The sequence below is a fragment of the Diadema setosum genome, chromosome 21 (genome assembly GCF_964275005.1).
Source record: "Diadema setosum chromosome 21, eeDiaSeto1, whole genome shotgun sequence".
Classification (NCBI taxonomy): domain Eukaryota; kingdom Metazoa; phylum Echinodermata; class Echinoidea; order Diadematoida; family Diadematidae; genus Diadema; species Diadema setosum.
This window is the reverse complement of record NC_092705.1, coordinates 17,044,629-17,063,754: the sequence shown is the minus strand read 5'-3', so window position 1 is coordinate 17,063,754 and position 19,126 is coordinate 17,044,629. Positions and strand designations below refer to the sequence as shown.

General features: G+C 36.7%; 1 protein-coding gene across 1 annotated transcript in view; it reads left to right on the top strand.

Annotated features, from left to right (window-relative positions):
- The window catches only part of LOC140244161 (uncharacterized), a 40,886-nt gene extending 25,577 nt beyond the window's left edge, over positions 1–15,309 (top strand). The window contains exons 8-10 of the mRNA XM_072323791.1: positions 1,498–1,743; positions 3,444–3,539; positions 14,942–15,309. Of these exons, the coding sequence (XP_072179892.1) occupies positions 1,498–1,743; positions 3,444–3,539; positions 14,942–15,196 (597 nt within the window). The 3' untranslated portion in view covers positions 15,197–15,309. The remainder of the gene's footprint in view (positions 1–1,497; positions 1,744–3,443; positions 3,540–14,941) is intronic.
- The last annotated feature ends 3,817 nt before the right edge of the window (positions 15,310–19,126 follow it).

Here is a 19,126-nt window from a genome sequence, read left to right as displayed (position 1 = left end):
TTCACTCATGTTTTATCCTTCCCCTCTTATTTAATACCACTTTGTTTCTTCTTTACTATCCTGTTTCTTGTTCTCCTCTTCCTATTCTTCTTTTCCTTCCTCATTTTTCTCTCCTCCTCTGTCCTGTGCTTATTGTGTTATAGTTTACCTCATTAGTATGCATCTTGTACGTTTGCTTTCATGTTTCTATGGTAAGTGAGTCGCTTAGGTCTAGGAAATCTGCAATCTAAAGTGGGTCACAGATGTAAATTGATGGAAAAAAAAGACTTTTATTTTGCCTCAAACTCCTTATGATCAATGTTTAAAGGTACCCTAATGCTTTACGTAATACCAACATCCTCATGTAAAGGTCTTATTTTGTTTTCCTTGAATAATCTTGATGAATCACTTTGTGGTTTTCAATGAATTAATCTGTTTATGCATAGAAAATGTACAGGCATCACCAAGTATGTGATCATTCATTTTGGAGAGGGCAGGAGAGGGAGTGAAAAGCCATTTGTAACATTTTTGAATGTTTTCTGTTTTGCCTAGATTCAATTTGATTCAATTGTCTAAATCTTTATGTTAAACGTGAACATCCCCAGAATTCATTAATGTGTACAATTAGATAGAATTAGTCTGATACCTTTGTTCCAGGTCATCCACTTAGTATCTCATTTTAATTCACACTGAGCAAAATACAACATACTTTGTAGTACAGGGACACTCCAAAGAATCCATAACACAGAATTATCACAGAATCAAATCAACTTACTGTATTTGGAAGCTGAATTTGAATATGATAGTCTATTAAAGTTTCTAAATGCCCCAAATGCCTATTTGTTTATATCAAAATGGTCCTTACAATTCTTGTGGACAAACATAGGGTATGATTGATGTTTGGTCTCCATAATTTTAACAGTATAAGTAGAGCCAATGTTTAGCTTTAGCCTTTAAGTGTGGCCCAGCAGCAAGCATATCAGGATGTGTGACAGGGAAATATAGAAGATGTGAATGTCAAAGTGTAAAACTTTTTCTACCAGTTGTCATCAAGGTGATGGTTTTGATGACATCTCCATGACACTTGCATATTAATTTTAACATCTATCCTTTCTTTAGCATGCATCTTCTTGAATCTTTTTACTGTGTAGTAATGCATTTACACCTTAATCCCATACCACTATTGTGTGCTTGTATTTTGGTGTGTGTCTTGTAAACTGTCCCTCATTCTACAGCTGTAACTTTATAACATCAGACAGGACTTCCTTTTCTGGGCTCTCTTCCATTGATGCCTTGTCTTATCACTGCCTCCAAACAATGAAATGCTTAAGAACTATCCAGATCAAAGATTAAATTACCCCAGAAAAGTCACCAAATAACTACTCTGTTCCTCAAAAAGCTGAATTGGAAGGCCTGGCCGGAGCAGAAAATCCCAGCTGGCCAGTTCCATGCCAACTGTACAAAAATAGTCTTGCTTGATAAAAGATCTTTGAAAATTCCCATGTAATCCGTCAACAGCAAGATACTGTGATGGCTACAACGCCCCTTCCCGACTCAAAACTGCACCCCTTGCGGGAGCTACATGAACCCCTAGGACCAGAGCAGGGACCAGCGATGGTACCTACCACTCCTCAATCCACTACACAGCCCCTCATAAGTGGGGGTCAGCATGACCCAGACCAACAAGTGGAGCTGGTATCTGCACCCCTTCATGAATCACAACTCCACCCTCAGGGGGACATGGAATCATCTGAGGCAAGAGCGGTATGCCCCATACCATCCTTCCTCTGTAGTGTCTACATTTCTTTCTTTCTTCCCTTGACATACTGACATTTTATTGTAGATTCCAGATGTAGATATTGCTTGCATCCTTGCTTCATCCTTAGTTTGATTCCACTATATGTTCTCTTCTTCATTGGTATATTTCTCGTGGTCTCTCTTTCTCCTACTTTCCACCTTTTCTCATGTACTTCCTTGTTTTGTAATTCTCCCTCTTCATGCCCATAATGTTATTCATCTCGGACATATTTTTTTCTTTACTTCCCCTTCTTCCCCTCATTCCTGTGCTCGCAAATTTTATGAAATATCCTAATGTTTTACCACAGTTTTACCTCAATTATGCATTTGACACTTATGCATATAATTTACCTGAGGTAAGTATAACAGCTTAGATCTGAAAAAAACAAACAAACAAACAAATAAACACTGAACAATTGAAATTGGGCAATATTTGAGTACATTACTCAGTAGAAAATCAGAACTTTGTTTTCACCAACCCCTTTAATATGGACTGTGCATTTAGATTCCCTTTCTACTCCCCAAAGGGAACTTTCTTGTGTCTGGGGCTTATACCAGGGTATCATTTTTTCTTTGAAAAGTAATGATGATTTAATGGTTATTAAATCAATTGCTTGTGTAATCATTCAAAAAAAAAAAAAAGTCCTGAGATAAGATGTGGCCTGTAGAGGTTGCACATGAGTGTTTTAACCATGATGATGTTCAGAAATTGTAGATGTGTTTGGGAGAGGAACCCAGGTATATGAACACTCAATCTTCTTCTTTTTTTGGGGGGGGGGGGAGGGGGGAGAGTAATTTGTTGCATGTTTGAATGTTTTCTGTTCTGCCTGGATGCAAAAATTGCAAGTGTTTTTTTTTTTTTTCAGCTGTTTACATGTATCTCCAAAATAATTCAGTAATGTGTTTGGTCTGATAGAATCAATGTGATACATGTTTATGTTCCAAGCCACTAATGTTATGTTTTAATTTGTTTCTTCTCTCCCTCCCGACCCATGTTGCTCAATGTACTGCTGCACCATTTGTCTCTTCTATTACCAAAATACCAAGTGTGTGCTCCATTCTCCCTGCATTGTTGTAACTGTAAATGGCGCCCTCCTGTGGTAAAAACCCTTGTGCTTTTAAAATATCCCTCTGACCCCCATGTGTATCCCTGTAAACCTACCCAAATATCCCCCCCCCCAAACCTGTCGCTGTATCATCCAATCCTTGCTTCTACCTCCTGTCAAATATGTATAAGGGTGATGTATGAATGTTGTGTTGTCCTGTGAAATTCACTATTTCAATCCTGTTACGTATTCCCTATATATTGCCAAGAAAACTAAACAACTCACTATCTACATGTGACTGCCTTATTGAATTAAGCATTTACACTGTAATTCATCTTTCCACTGTAATTGAGACATATATTTGCTTTGTCTGTACCATTTGGCATCCACTTTGATATAAAACATTAACAATTTGATATTTGTGACATGATTTTAAAAGCAAAGCTAACTTCCTTTGAAAATATTAATTTTCCAACTACATTCATACTTTTACATCTTTACATCATGCCGCTAATGAACTAAATTTCTAATAACATAACACTGGCATCACATAACATCCATTAAACATCCATTTATCTGCCCACTGCCCATGCTGCTAACCACGGAAACATCCCCACGTAGGATGCTTCTCTTGCATTGTCTTCAGTATGTGGGACTGAGGGAGGGCGTCGCCAGCATGCCTCAAGATTTGAAGATGAAACCTGTGGAAAGAAGCAGGTATGTTGACAGTCTGGGCTTGTAGTATGGGTTGTTTGCCTTCTCTGCGCTTGAAATACTAGTGGCTGTCATGTAAAGAGGCATGGAAACCCACCTTCGTAACACTCTTTGTTTTTTTAAAACCTTTTCCATCCTATTATTAGGTGCTGAGACACCACGTGTAAACTCTGTATTAAAAAGGTAGTCATGGTGCATTCATACACAATTACGTATGTAGGGTTACAATCCTCTTGTTTAATATTCTCAAAAGGACACCAGGTAATTCCTGCTTGTCTCATTTTCTGTCAATGATCAGTGCCATCTCTCAGTTTGAATTTCCCACTGATGGTGAAGGTGGAGCTAAATGTTCCAAATGGCATTGGTCTGTCCATCGTCAATCTCTGACTTTATAACAAATGTAAATTACATTGACCTGCATGACACCCTGGAGACAAGTAACTTGCTTGCTACAGTGGCTCCAATTGTTTACCAGTCTTGGGTCAGAGGTACTTTTTGGATATCCATGTTATTGTGCAGTCAGGGGTTACAGTTCTACATTGAAAGGTCAAAAGTCAATTCAGGTCGCATGTTTAAAGTTTGCCTGCGAGACTCGTATGACAAATACGGTATACTCCCGGTGCAACTCCACTTTGATCAGAGGCACACTTATGGGGCTCTTCTTATGTTGCTTTCCATGGTAACATGCCAAGATTAAAAGGTTACTTCAGGTCATGTGCTTCCCTTTACCTGTAAGACTTGCGACAAACTTCACAGCCATGTGTAATCGAAACTTGGACAAGGAATTCGCTTTAACAATAGGATGATCTTTGTCATGTTATGCTGCCCAAGGTTCCATATCAAGATCAAAGGTCCTTGCAGTTCATCCAAGTTACAGATGGCTTGCAGGACTCTTGATTTTGTCTTTCCACTCTCTTAAATCCATTGGCCACTTCTAAATCACAACTTGCATGATATTTGAAGATGCATAATGTGAATCTCCATGTCATGGGTTTGATCTTCCTCTGTCTGTGTATCTGATCTTGTCTCTGTCAAGGCATCAAACTTACATGGAATCCAGTATGGTATCTATATTTGCATGTCTGTGACTCTCCAAAGCAATTGACATCTTCAGTTGCTGCAGTTACAGGTGCAATGTGTGCCTTATGATGCTGGAAGCCTATAAGAACTTTATACACATGAAAATGTCAAAGGTCATGCGAGGTCAACTTTAAAGCATTGACATCTGCCTTTGCCATTCATATAATGATGTTTCCTCAAACTTCAATACCACTTCACCCTTGGACCCTTTTTATTTTGTCCAGGATGTGGAAGCCAACTTTGCGTTTATAGAATGGTTGCTACAAGTGTATGCCATGTCATACACAACCTTGTTTTAAGAATATGTATACAATTTGGATATGCTGAATGTTGGTTAACCCGTTGAGGACAAGTCCTGAGTATACTCAAGCAGGTGTCTATGGGATATGTGTGTTGTGACAAAATCAGTCTGTCCATAAGGGGTTAACGGTTTTGTACTGATTTTCTCCAATGATTCATCGCAGGGGGATCACATACTGTTTTATGTAATCCAGTTTGTGCATCTTGCATTGTACAGACAGTGTAGTCTCATTATAAATAAAAAACTGCCTGTGATGGGACCAAAGTGCCTGATGTTCCTCTGCTTAAAAGTCTTTCAGAAACTCATTGAATGTCATAAACATTTATGTACAGCTTTTTAGGCAACAAAGTACATGTCTCGATAGTTAAAATGGACATTGGAGCTACAGCTGTAGGTAGTAGCTTTTGTATAGAGTCAAACTGAATCTCTCAATGGTATGCTGAGTAAATGTTTTGCTTTCTACATGACTGTTAAAGTTTGATGTTGGGCAGTTATCTGCCAATGAGTATGCTTTCTTTGATGTTGTTTGCTCCTTGTGTAAGACTCGCAAATGAAGTGGAAAGCAGTGAAAATCTGTCGCTCATCTCTCTTATGCTTCCAACTCATTTAGCAGCACAAACAGCAATGCGGTTAGCCCATGCTTGAATTCTAAGCCAGCAGTTCATGTTTTAAGATTGGTTGGAAAATGGATTGTCTCACTACTCAACATACGTACTCGGTGAATCCAGTTAATGAATCCACACACACACAACACACACACACACACACACGATACATCTTTGTGAAGGGAATGATGCATAAAAATCGTTCACTTCTGCATCCAGATGCATGCCCATGTGGGGAGTTCTGTTTTTTCATCTACAGTTCGACCTTGATTATCCAGCCATGTCATGACCGGCGCTCATCCGGATATTAAAGCGAATTGGCCGGATATGGGAGACACAATGTTATATAGCTGCCGTCCAAGCTGCCGTCCCAGTGCACTGGCAGCCAGGCAGGTAGCTTACACCGCAATGGTGGTGTAATCTATGCTAGCCTGTGCAAAATTGTAGTCCCTTCATCACAAAAATAAAGTATATCTTTATGTGAAAATCATACATGTTTTACCTCATTAGATATTGAGAAACCTATCATGCACATCTTATGAAATTAGTGAAATAGATCCATGAAAGTCACTGTTTTTTCTCAATTTTTGGATGAAAAAAAAAGTCCTTCACTGCGTTAACGTGTCCGGATGATAGAGATTTCCGGATAAAAGGAGGCCGGATAATCGAGGTCGAACTGTATCTCTGGATAAAGGCTGTGACAATCATGAAGAAAGTGGTGTGAGGAAAAAAGTACCTACATGAGCTGCGTGCTTCCTCCTGCTACTAATGTATCTCATATTGGGTAAATGTGGATTTTTAATTTTTTTTTTTGCATTGTGCGCAGCAAGAAACTAGCATGAAAATAAAAGCATTTGAATATTTTTTGTTCCTTTCCTATGCAACATTTTAATGCTTTGATTCTGTGGAATTACAAACATGCGAAATTCATCTTACCTGGCCAGCATGAATAATTACTTGTGCAATAATGTCTTCTTTCACAGTACTTTGAAAACAGTTTTCTTCCCCATCTGGTGTTACTTGTCTATAGATGTGTGTTTGTGTCTATATAGTGACATCATGGAAATTAAAAGTGTTTCTTAACTGTTGTAAGCTGTGAGTTCCTGCATCCATTTGAATATAATTCTCTAAAGTTTCCATCACGTTGGCTATTGTAATAGATATGAGTCGCGACGTTCGCCATTGTCTGTCTTATGAGGAAAGGGCAGTAGACTGGCTCAGCTGGTTGTGTATCTGCCTCTCAAACAAAAGGTCCATGGTTCAAATTTCAGTTGGATATCAGCAGTGCTGATGTTGTGTATTATGATGCTGCCATCCTGGTATGTGGTAAAACTGCTAGGATAAACACAAAATGGAGGCCACGTGTGTAGAAGGGTCCTAACCCATGCACATGAAAGAATCGAGAGCGATTCTGGTACGAGTGCTGGGTGAAAAGATAGTGAAGTGCCATGGAGACCTTTTGAAAGGTGTGATGCACTGTACAGTATGAGAATGGTCATCATATTTATGTCATTGCCATTATTCATATTTTTATTACTATCATGATGATCATGTTGCATGCATATGTAAATGAGTTCACAAACCCAACAAGTGTATAATCAACTAAAGCTTCACTTTGATGGGAGAAGAATAGAAGGAAGAAAAGCAAGGAGGAAGAGAGGGGACAGATTGTACCGATGGTAGTGTGGGAGAGTCAGGTAAGAGGATGTTTAAAAAAGTGAGAAAAAGAGAGGGGTATTATTTGATATATGCATTCATATTTGACTGAGAGACAGGAGAGAGAATGAAAAGTTTACAGAGAGACACTAAAGGAAAACATAATTTGTGATGCACTTATGTTACTACATTGTACATATGAGCATGCCACATGTTACTTGGCATGTGCATTTTGATTTTTTTTTTTTTTTTGGTCATATGTTTCAGAAGTTTCATTAGGCGTTTTCACATCAGCCTGATAAAAATCCAAGCTCGAAATATTTTCCGCGCTTGCGAATTAGAGCGCTATTTCATTTCTTATTCACATCAGCGCGAAGAGGGGGTAGCCCGAATAGTTAAAAATTTTAAAATAGCTAATTCGACAGCTGAGTATGTGCAAACAGCATCAATAATGTGTGTGCCCTCTCAAAAATTCCTCATGATTTGTGTGCAGTTTGCCTCGGTCAATCGGGTCAGACACGCTAGGCATGATGGGATTTATCACGCTAATTTTTTGAGTCGTTTTCACATTATCAAATAGCGCGCTACTATCCCGCTATTTCAGAAATTTCCCGAGTTGGACTCGAGAAATTTTCTCGATCAGAGTGATACAACTAGCGCGTTAATTTGTGTCCACATTATCAAATAGCGCGCTATTTCGCTATCGGGAAAATTTCCCAAGTCAGAAAATAGCGCGCTATTTCGAAACATTGGGCTGAATGTGAAAGCGCCTATTATGTGCCATGCAAAACAAGATCAAATGCAAGACAAAAGAGAATTTTGATTTATGTTCTATGCATGATTGCTAAAGTTTTGCTGTCTCATTTTTTGTTCTTTCTCCTTTATTTGATTTCCATCTACTGTGCTTGTTGTCATGGAAATCTTGCATGGCTTGCATAAACTGAATGCTGCAATAGAGTTATACCCCAGGGATCACCGTAAGTACTTCTGCCCAGAGCAGAATGTCTTCAAAATAAGATGTTTGATTTTTCTTTTGTGCAGTTCTGTTTCATGCTTGTTCTACTAATTTGCACTTAATCGCCATTCAGTTTTGTCGTCTTTGTATAACACTTGACTGGTGTGTTCCTTTCTTACTTCCTTTTTTTTTTTCCTGTACAAATTATGCTCCACTGTGGTTTCATTTGCATACATTCATAAGCTGTTGTGTGTTGTGTTGCTTGTGTTTTTGTTTTTGCATTTACTTTTTGCAAGTGCCACTATTTGTAAGAGTAATATTATAGTTACTGTTGGCAGTTTAGAAGTCTTACACTATATGTGACCCTACATCACAAAACCAACAAAAGTCGCTAGAAATGGATTTTCAGTGTGGGTAGATTCTAAAAGAGTGGACTTTAAGCTTTAAAATGTTGTATGGATTGATTCAAATCGACTTACAGTGTACCTAACCTATCTACATGTAAATAATGAAAAGAATGTACCCACTATGGAAAAATTTTTTACTTAGAAAAGAGTTCTGAAGTTTAGGGTCTATTCAAGTGCTTATCTCACCAAGTTATTATCTGTGCAATAAATGGGACCAATGAAAAAAACAAACAAACAAAACAAAACAAAACAGAAAAACAGGATTTACAACCTTGACCACAATGAAGGAATTATCAGATTAAACTGTATTTGTGCATGATATATTATTACATTCTATTCATGACTAGTACCAACTTTAAAAGCAGTAGAATCATGCTTTCATATTTAAAGTTATTAGAGTTGAAAGTGAAGAGTGTTTAGAGAGTTTTTAAGAAATGAAAAGCAGCCTCTATCATAAGAGATATTATAAGTAATTACTCTTCAATGAAATGTTCCAGAAAAACTGCTAAAAACACAATATCACATTCATTTTATGATCCCAAATTTAAAAATAATGTAAAACAAGAATTGCTCTTTCAGAAAATATGAAAAACTCACGATTGACTAGGTTAACCTGTTTCACCTAATGTGAGTCCTCGTGTAAAATCAGGGCGTGCAACCCTTTTGTTGGTTTTGTGATGCACGGTCACATATATCATCATGATGGTGACATGTGATGCTCAGATGAGCACTTTACCTGCAGGCCTCTTGTTCTAATCAAAGGAATGATTATCTTGGTTCACAAACATTTCCTAAAATCTGTGGGCTTTCTGTGTCAAAACTTACAAAATGGATTACAACCGCAGAATAGCTTCCTTGTATTTTCATAGCAAACCATCAAAAAGTATTCCTTTTTTACATTGAAAAAATATCAATTCACATTTCACCTCTAAGTTGAATTTCTCCTTCACAAATGAAAAGTGCACAGATGTGTCAATGTATCTCTTTCATTAAGCTCTGGGAGCTTTTAAACCTAGTGCATGTATGTGAGTACAATGTGCTCATACAAAAATATAACCTGATACTTTTATTATCTTCAAGCAAGAGTCAGCCAAAGTGACACTGAATATGTTGCCCATTAAAAAAAAAAGAAGAAGAAGAACAAAGAAATGAATTGTATATCAAATCCTCAAATGAGAACTTTCTATGTATTCTTTTAAATGAAAGACATTCTCTGTTGTTTTTATGTCAAGCCCACCAGCTATGCATAGTGCAGTTTTTATTATATTTGCACTTCCTGCATGCACAGTGCATTTTTATACCCCCGCCAAACGAAGTTTGAAGGGGGTATATAGGAATCAGCGGACGGTCGGTCGGGCGGTCGGTCCGTTGCAAATCTTGCGTCGCGAACTACTTCCTCAGTTTTCAACCGATTCCCATAAAACTTGGCACAGATGTGTGCCTTGGGTTGTAGATGTGCAAGACGTATTTTTTGACAGTACCCAAAAATACGTTGCCATGGTAACGGCATATTATGGGCAAAAATGGGTACAAATCTTGCGTCGCGAACTCCTCCCACAGTTTTTGATCAATTTTTATGAAATTAGGTACAGATGTTCATCTGAATATGTTAATGTGCAAGACACATATTTCCGCAGTGGCAAAAAGTGCGTTGCCATGGTAACGGCATGTTATTGGTAAAATATAGGGCAAAATGCTTCATGGCAAAACTGCTTCATCAGTGTTCTTCCAATTCTCATGGAATTCATATTGAATGTTTGTCTTAGGATATAGGTCAGCATGACACATTTCTTGACGGTGACAAAAAGTATGTTGCCATGGTAACAGCTCACATATTATGAGCCAAAATGATGGAAAATTTTGTGTTGCAAACTATTTCCTCAGTTTTTGCCCAATTTCCATGAAACTTGGTACAGATGTGTGCCTTTGGTTGTAGATGTGCAAGACGCATTTTTCGACAGTACCCGAAAGTACGTTGCCATGGTAACGGCATATTAATGGCAGAAGATCAAGGAAAGATCTGGCGGATTTAACTACTTCCTCAGTTTTTTGACCAAAGCTTATGAAATGTTGTTTGGCGGGGGTATAACCAGTCGCTGTAGCGACATTTCTAGTTAGCTTTGCATTTCCAATTCCATTACTTGCTGCTTCCCTAAATCTCATGTCTGCCAGCATTGCAAATTGGTGATCTGATGCTCAGGTTTTGGCATTGTATAGAAAACAAAGATTTATTCCTGCAGTTGGGGGGGGGGGGGGGAATGTCTTTTTTCTATCTTTCCATATCGTTTTCCATTTGTTTCCTCAGAAGTTTTATTGCCCATATCGGAGTGTGATCCATTGTCACATGATTACAGATCTGTATTCATCCAATCACTGACTAGTATGATGTGCTTAACCCAAGTACAATGTATTTCATTGACTCTGTCCCTAGCTAGTACATATAATTCAAAATGAAGAATGTTCTTAGACAATGCCTGTCTGTTGATTTGTGGTCACAACTAAATTCAGTCATGAATATCCCTTTGAATGCATGACTGTTTACTCAATCCTAACATACATTTTAAAGCTTATCATACAGGTCTGTGTTCATAATACTTGGTAATGTAAAAAACAAAACAAAACAAAGCAAACAGCATGAGCTGTGGTATCATTAAAGGACAAGTCCACCTTCATACATGTGGATTGAGTGAATGCAGCAATATTTGTAGAACACATCAGTGAAAGTTTGGGGAAAATCGGACAGTCCGTTCAAAATTTATGAATTTTTAAAGTAGCTGCACAGTCGCTGCTGGATGAGAAGACTACTAGAGTGTATGATGTCACATGCATACAATGATATAAGGAAAATTATTCTTGAAATCATTGTGGCAACATTTGGAATGGAGACACTGTCTCCACATTATTCTCTTTCATCTTTTCTGCTTCCTTTTATTTGCTGTCTTCTACTTTTTCATCTTCTCCCTTTTATCTTCTTCCTTTCTTTTCATTTCTTTATTGTTCTGCTCTCACTACACTGTTATTTCATGCCCATTTCCTTGTGAACTGTATTCTACATGAGGCATGATCAACCCTGTAGTAATGTTGTGAGAGTGTAGTACATTGCCGTTATTGTGAGATCACAATCTTTGTCTACTAGGAGGGTTTTCACATTTCCATGAGTGCTGATCATGTGTTTGTGTTATAATATTAGTTTTTATGTTGGCTTGAATTTACTCACTGTCTGTTTTTCAGACTTGTCTGTATCTTTGTCTCTGATGTGTGTTTATTGTATACAATATGTATATTATGCCATTTGTTTCACCGTTGTGACATTTTCATGACTGATGCAAAATGAATGGCATACCTAAATATTGCCTCCTGGGCAATTCCACGGTAACGGAAGGACATTCAGACAGAATTTTCACAGTTTAAAAAAGTACTCTAAGAAAAGTTTGATGGATACAGCATTTCAAACTACAGAGATGTATTACCAGAGCCAAAGACTATAATTTCCACCAAAATTTTTGTCATACCTGCTAAAGAGTAATGAAATATGCATATTAATGAGGTCGGTAACGGAAGGACATCAAAATGGACATGGGTTTTCAGGCAAATTAGTTTTTATCAAAACTCTGTGAAGTTTATGGAGCTATTTTAATTTGTTGGTATACAGTTTAATTGCCATAGTTTTAGCTATAATGGAATATATTTGACTTTCAAATATGTTTATTTATTTTTTAATTACACCACATAATGTCCATGTGTGTGTGGTAACGGAAGGACGGTAACGGAAGGACATGCAGATCGTCTGTGTAAAGTGTATGGGGAAGATGGGTTATGGTTAGTTTTTATTAAACCTCTCTAAGGTTAATAATTTTTTTCATATGTGGCAGGTATACAGTTTGATCCGAATAGTTTTAGCTTTACTTTTATGTATTCAACTTTGAAACATGTCACCTGGTTTTTTAATTACAGCACAATGTTTTCATTAAATGTGTGGTAACGGAAGGACAAAGAGCTTCGTGTGCATACAGTGAAGGATGTTATTTCCAACTTTAATGTTAATCCTTGTAGTCCAATGTGATATTTTTTCTTTCTTTTGCTTAATCCCCCGTAAATAAATCATGATTAAAATCTGCACACATCACCCTGGAGAGTAATCTACACGAGACCATAGTTAGATTGTTCAAAATACTGCTAATTCCTAATCATATGAATTGATTATGCAAATTTATTCAATAAATTACATTTTAGCCCATAGAATACTAATGTGAAGCAATTTATGGACATTTCTTGGTGTGGATCTTCATTTTGAGGTATTAAACAAATGTAGTGATAAAAAATTGCAAAATCAATCTCAATTCTTTTATTTTTTATTGTTTCTTGAATTTCTTTTGTATTTCTTTGTTTTTTCCCTTTTGTTGTTTAAGTGGTTTTTTTCCAAAGAAAATTGTTGCAGACCACTTTTTAAACATAGTTAAGCGAAAGTCAAGTAATCAAAGTGATCGAAAGAAAAAAAATTATCAGATTTTTATGAGTTTTATGAAAGAGCACTATTTCCCATAGGGTTTGTACACAAAATTACAAAATTGAGCCAATTTTGGGTCGACTTGCATTCAGGAAAGAGGTGTGGCTTCATTTGTTATTTGAATTTAGTCAAGGGTACTTAGAGTAGGTTCTGACACATTTGTGTTCTCATCTTAGGGATATTAAATAGCTAAAAACAGACTCTAAGTCCTTCAGTTACCACACCTTTGTCCTTCCGTTACCAGCTTCGGTAACGGAAGGACATTTTTAATTTATTTATAATTATTCAAAGAGGAGGGGTTTCGTGGATGGATGGGTGCCAAGTTATAGGCCTACCTAAACTTGCTTTACACTGAAAATTTTATGGTTTTTATATTACTATTTTTCATAAAATATTAAAAAGACCTCTTTTTGTGGTAACGGAAGGACAAAATACAAGGTCACCTTTAGGAAGTCACTGAAGCGTTACAAATCATGGAAACCGTAAAAATATTAAATGAACTGTTTCTTTCATAATTACTAAGTTCTAAATATAACAATTCATAACATTTATTTCTCAAATATTGAATACAGGCCATGCTACATTTGTATTATAATTTATGCATTTTTGAAAATTAATAAGGTTAGTTAAACAATTGAAAAATTGACCCCGAATATGTTATAATACTAAACATTTTTACTCAAATCAATAAAATTCACACTTTAAGCTTTCATTTGATACCAAAATTGCGTGGGAAATATGAATTTGAAATTTTAGATGTCATGTCCACTTTGGCGTGGAATTGCCCTCCTGTAACATGAAAACGCATCATGCCTCATCTCCAAGGTGAGGGATCGCTGAAGAGTGATACTCTTCTCTCCAGCTTTGTGGTTCTCTATCACTATTTTATGCATGTGTTCATAGTTTTCAAGAGAAGTGAACTGAGATATACTGTCAGTAAAATTCGTTGTTTTATTTAACCTCATCAAATTGTGATAGGCATTTGTGTACTTATGTAAAGTGGACTTGTACTGACTTTTTTCAGATGGAAGATGGAAGATGGAACGTACTACACGTGTTTATACTTTGGTCCATGGGTGATTTAAATTTTCACATATTTATTTGATTTTCTTCTGCCTTGTTTCTGATTTCATTGTGGAGTATTCTGCTGGAATTCAAACAACCCTTTTTCAGCATTAATTCTGTATATATACTTGTAATGCCCCTGCCAAATGAAGGCAGGCAGTCAGTCTGTTGCAAATGTTGCAGATTTAAATACTGCTCCAGTTTTCAAGCATTTTTTAAAAAGAAGTTTGGCTCATATTCAAACATCAATTTGAGTTTTACAAGACCGATTCTTTTTTTTCAAAAGTAGCAAAATGTGCATTGCCATGGTGATAGGCACATTCTTGTGTCAAATAAGGTAAAATGCTTGCAGATCAAGCGTCACTTTCACTTCTCCAATTTTCACCAATTCACAAGAAATTTGGGATACATGATTCAATTCAATTCAAAAACACATCTTTTGAGATTACTGGAAAGTGTGCTGCCATGGTATGCCCCAAGTCAGGAAAAAGTCTAGCAGATTGAAATTTTTCTCCAGTCTTTATACCAATTGTATGGTACACTTGTTCATGTTTGTGCAAAGTTGTGCAGGACAGATTTGTAAGCTACATCCAGTGGGCTCCCATTCAGTGAGCATTCCATTGTACATGTAGTCCTAAGTTAAGACTAGTCCCCCATTGTTTCAAGGAGCTTCAGCTTATATCCTGAACTGAAAAAACTATAGATTTTATTCATTTGGCCATGGCACATAAAGCTAGGAAACAAAGAAAATAATGGATCAGTCTTGAAGGAAGTCTATAATCAAACCAAAAAATTTGTCATTGCCTATCATCTCTCTTTGTTCCCTCAGGGCGTTGGCCTGGCTGACTCCATGGGCGAACTGAGGCTGTCCGATGGCTCCGATGGTCAGCCTTGGAGCTCTGGCTCCCCTAGGGCCTCACAGCATGCCTGGGAGCGAGGCCAGATCGACTACCAGGGCTCAGACAGCTTCGACAGCATCATGAGCCACATCCACCAGGTCATCAGTAACCCCAATACCACCATCGCCGCCTCGCCCTCCACCAGCTTGTCATCATCGGCAGATAACAAGGAGGCAGAGAGTTAGGCATTGCGTACATTAAAATGTGTTCCTTGCAAACCCCTCGCCCACTTCATTACAGTCTAAGAAGGAGTCGTTATCGGCCGTATTCAAATTCATACAGGTGTTACCACAAAAGAGGCTTTCGAAATTATATCTCATTGGCTCATTATCACCATCACTATAGGCATGCTTTTTGTTTAGTTCTTCAATCTATCTCAAGCAATCCATTCTTCAACCTGAGGCGAGCCAACTACAGAGTGTCAAAGCAAAATCTTTGTCATATACAATGTCCTTTGATGGCACCATCCTGTGGCAACATACGAGAGACCATGGCATTGATTTTCAGGGTGTTTTTTTTTTTTTTTTTTTTGCTTTTTTGCATTTTTGTTCTATTTATTTATTCCAGTGAAGTTCATGCATGCTATTATGTGCTGTACTATGAAGGTGGAAGTAAGTTAAGAACAGAGCAAACGTCTTCTCCAAATTGAACTCAGCAAGACTTCCACTAACATTAAATGGTGTCATATCGTAACTAACTGAACTAACTTGTCTGGGACACTAGATGTGAGCTGTGACTGTAAATAGTGAATGCATGTACATGTAGCATGTAGTTGATCCACACGTCATTGCAGTCATGTGCTGGTATATGCTGAGTCCACAATGTCACTATAAATCGTCATTCCCAGATTTTTTATTTGTGCTCGCCTTTTTCTCTATCCGTGTGACTTTTGCATGCAGTATCGCATATGTTTGAAACTGGGATCATAAAAATCATGAAGGAGTTGTTGACTACCATTGCAAATGGCAAAGTAGCATGGAAAAGTGAAATACAGTGTAGCTCCCTGCCCACTTCCCTGTCCACTCGAAGGTTTCCACTAAAAGGCAAACTGAATGGATCCTGATAAAGGGATGGTACAGTCTCAGTTGAGATGGGGCTTCAGGTTTCCAACCTTTTTGTATGATAATTTTTAAGATGATGAAAAACATCTTAATATGAAATATGAAAAAGCATATAATTCTAAGAAGAATTCAAAGTTTATTTGTTGAAAATTGGTTTCGAAATGGCTAAGATATCCAGAACAAAGCAATCCAAATAAAAGGTGGGTTTTTTTAATACCCATTTGTTATTAGGATGGCTTTGTTTTACTTTGTTTTCACAATTATAAACCATTTCAAAACTGATTTGCATCAAATAAACTTTGAATTCCTGTTAAAATTGTATGCTCTTTAAAATTTCATAAAGTGATTTCTAAGTATCTCACAAAAAAATTAGAAGCTGAATCCTCACATCAACCAATGCTATACCATCCCTTTAACTTGGAATTATGCGTTTTGAAATGAATCTTGAGTAGGAATTTTGAAAAAGAGGTATTATTATTATTATTTATTCTGCTGTGACTGATAGCTTGGAAATTAATGACATACAATCATATCCAAAGATCAGAGAACAATGGGCAGTGGTTCACACTCATGAATATTTATAGTTATGATGTTATTAGTGCTTATATGAATCCAGGTTGTACAATGTACAAGACAATTTCACCATAAATTGGCCTGTTTATCAATCCCAATATAATTTATGTTTGGTGGATAACGTGTTGCTGGCCTGTATTAAACAAGTACTCTTTTTGGCCATTGTTGTCAATGCTAGTTGCACCTGCATTGCGCAAAGCTTGTATAAAACTATGCATGCTCATCAAATTGGCTGTATGGCTTGTGTGCAAAATGCACCGGCCCACTCAGTTTTGTCTCAAACATCCACATTTACCTCATTTCTGGTTCCCCTTGCACCGAGAAAGATGTAACTTAATCTGAGGAAAGCACTGTTTTTGCAGTACTCAACCAAATTTGCACTACTTTTTATACAAAATTGTTTCAGTGTCTTCTTTTCCCTCAAGCATGTTACTAGTTAATGTCTGTCATTTCTATTGGTGAAGTATAAAAGATGATTCAATATCATAGTGGCCACAGGAGGTAATACCTAGCATGATGCCTTTATCAATGGTGGAAAGTTTGAGCCTAGTTTTCATCTCTTACCTTTTGATGTGATCCCATATCAGTGTAAAAATCTATAGAGAGAGCCCTTTACCGTAACACCAGTGATATCTATGTTTTACATTGATCTGCAGATTCATTTTGACCCTTGTTAGGTCAACATTTGAGATAGGTGGCTCATAATAGTGATACATTGTGCATTCAAAGCATATTGTGAAAAAGGTCCATTTTTCTTTTAAATCACAGTTTTTCATGTACTAGTAGTCATAATTACCATACCTGTGCCAACAAATTCATCTTTTTTAGATGCTGCCTGTGCTATCTGATTTATCTTCCAGTATTGAGTAGTTGTTATTGCAATCATAGCTGATTGATTTTAATACCAACATTTCTTTCTTGCCTGGATTTTTGCAGCTCATTACATAGGATGTGTAAATAATTCCTTAAAGTTGCAGTCTTCTATACAGCTGAAGAACTTTGTGTCAAGGCTTTTGCATATTCTAGTTTGATTTTATTAAATTGTTTTAAATTTTTACATCTATAGTTTTTAACAAATGAGGAGTTTAAAGCTTGAATGCAAAACTTTAAAAAGCAATAACAGTTCTATTATGATTGTGTACAATGATCTTGTCTTATTGAATCAAGAAAAAACTGTATTGCTGTGTTAAATAATCTGTGTGGGTTTTTTTTTTTTTTTTTGTACAAAACAAAAGTTTCTGTAATGAATCAAAAAGCAGTTCATAAATCTGTGGTTGGTTGTTTATTTCTTTGTCTGTTTGTTTTTTGGGAGGGATGGCAAATCACAGCTGGGTGACCCCAACACAGCCAGAGTGTCTAAAAACTGGAAATTAAAACCAGTCATTTCCGTAAACCTCCTAGACGTATGTCATGGAAATTTTTGTTTATGATTGAACATAATCATGATTGAAAATGTTCTTTGAGTGAATCACCTCTTGTTTTGTTTTACATGTATTTTGTTTTGGGGGGATTGCACAGGAGTGGTGTTATACCAACTGAAGCTAGTTGAAAACTAACAGGAAGTAAGAGCTGCCACTTCATTGCTATATTTAGTTTGGTTTGTTCTAATACAAAACAAGAAGTTTTTTTTCAATATGTGGAGACTTTTTTTTTTTTTTTTTGGAAGGATTTAGCTTTCTTAGTTTGAAGAATGAACAGTATTTTAATTTTTGAACCAAAGTCTGTCTTATTGCCTTCAAAATAACTATGTTCTTTTTTGTGCATTAATATATAAGTTTGGCAGCTCAGGTAAGCAAATCAATATCTTCAAGCCTCACAGAAATTTAGAGGTTATAGCAACTGATTAATGTCATTGTTTGTATATCATGTTTTCTGGAGGTGGGTTTACATTGCAAATGAGTGGCTTGAATTCAACATATAATTTTCAGGTGAATGATTAATAGAAGCTTGGTGCATATTGATGATTGTCGTTTCACTCACACTGCAGAATGAATGTCTTACTCTGGTGCTGAAGTCTTCTGTTTCCACAAAGGGTAAAACCTGATGTAGTATTTCTGCTGTTTTGACCTGAAGGTATATTCATTTTTTATTTTTTTTTTTGTAGTAATTTCTGACAACAGTTAAGGAAAATAAGACATGGCTGACTCCTGCAGGATGTTGTACAGTTATGAGCAAGCTGGTCTTATGATGGATATATTGTTTTGAGGTGTCATAAGAAAGTTACCTCCACTAATTTGCCAGCAGTTGCTCATAATTTTTTGCAAGTTTTCTGTGAAATCTCTAGATAGTTATCTTAGTTTGATAGTTTTATTCAGAATTACTCATTTACCTAAAACAAGGTCTAATGAAGAGTTCTGTCAAGTTTTCAACATTTCCTGATTCTGTCATTCTTTGTGGAATCTGGCAAAAAAGGTGTAATACTGATTACTGATTTGTTGCCTCATTGATTTTTTAGCTCACCTGAGCCAAAGGCTCAAGTGA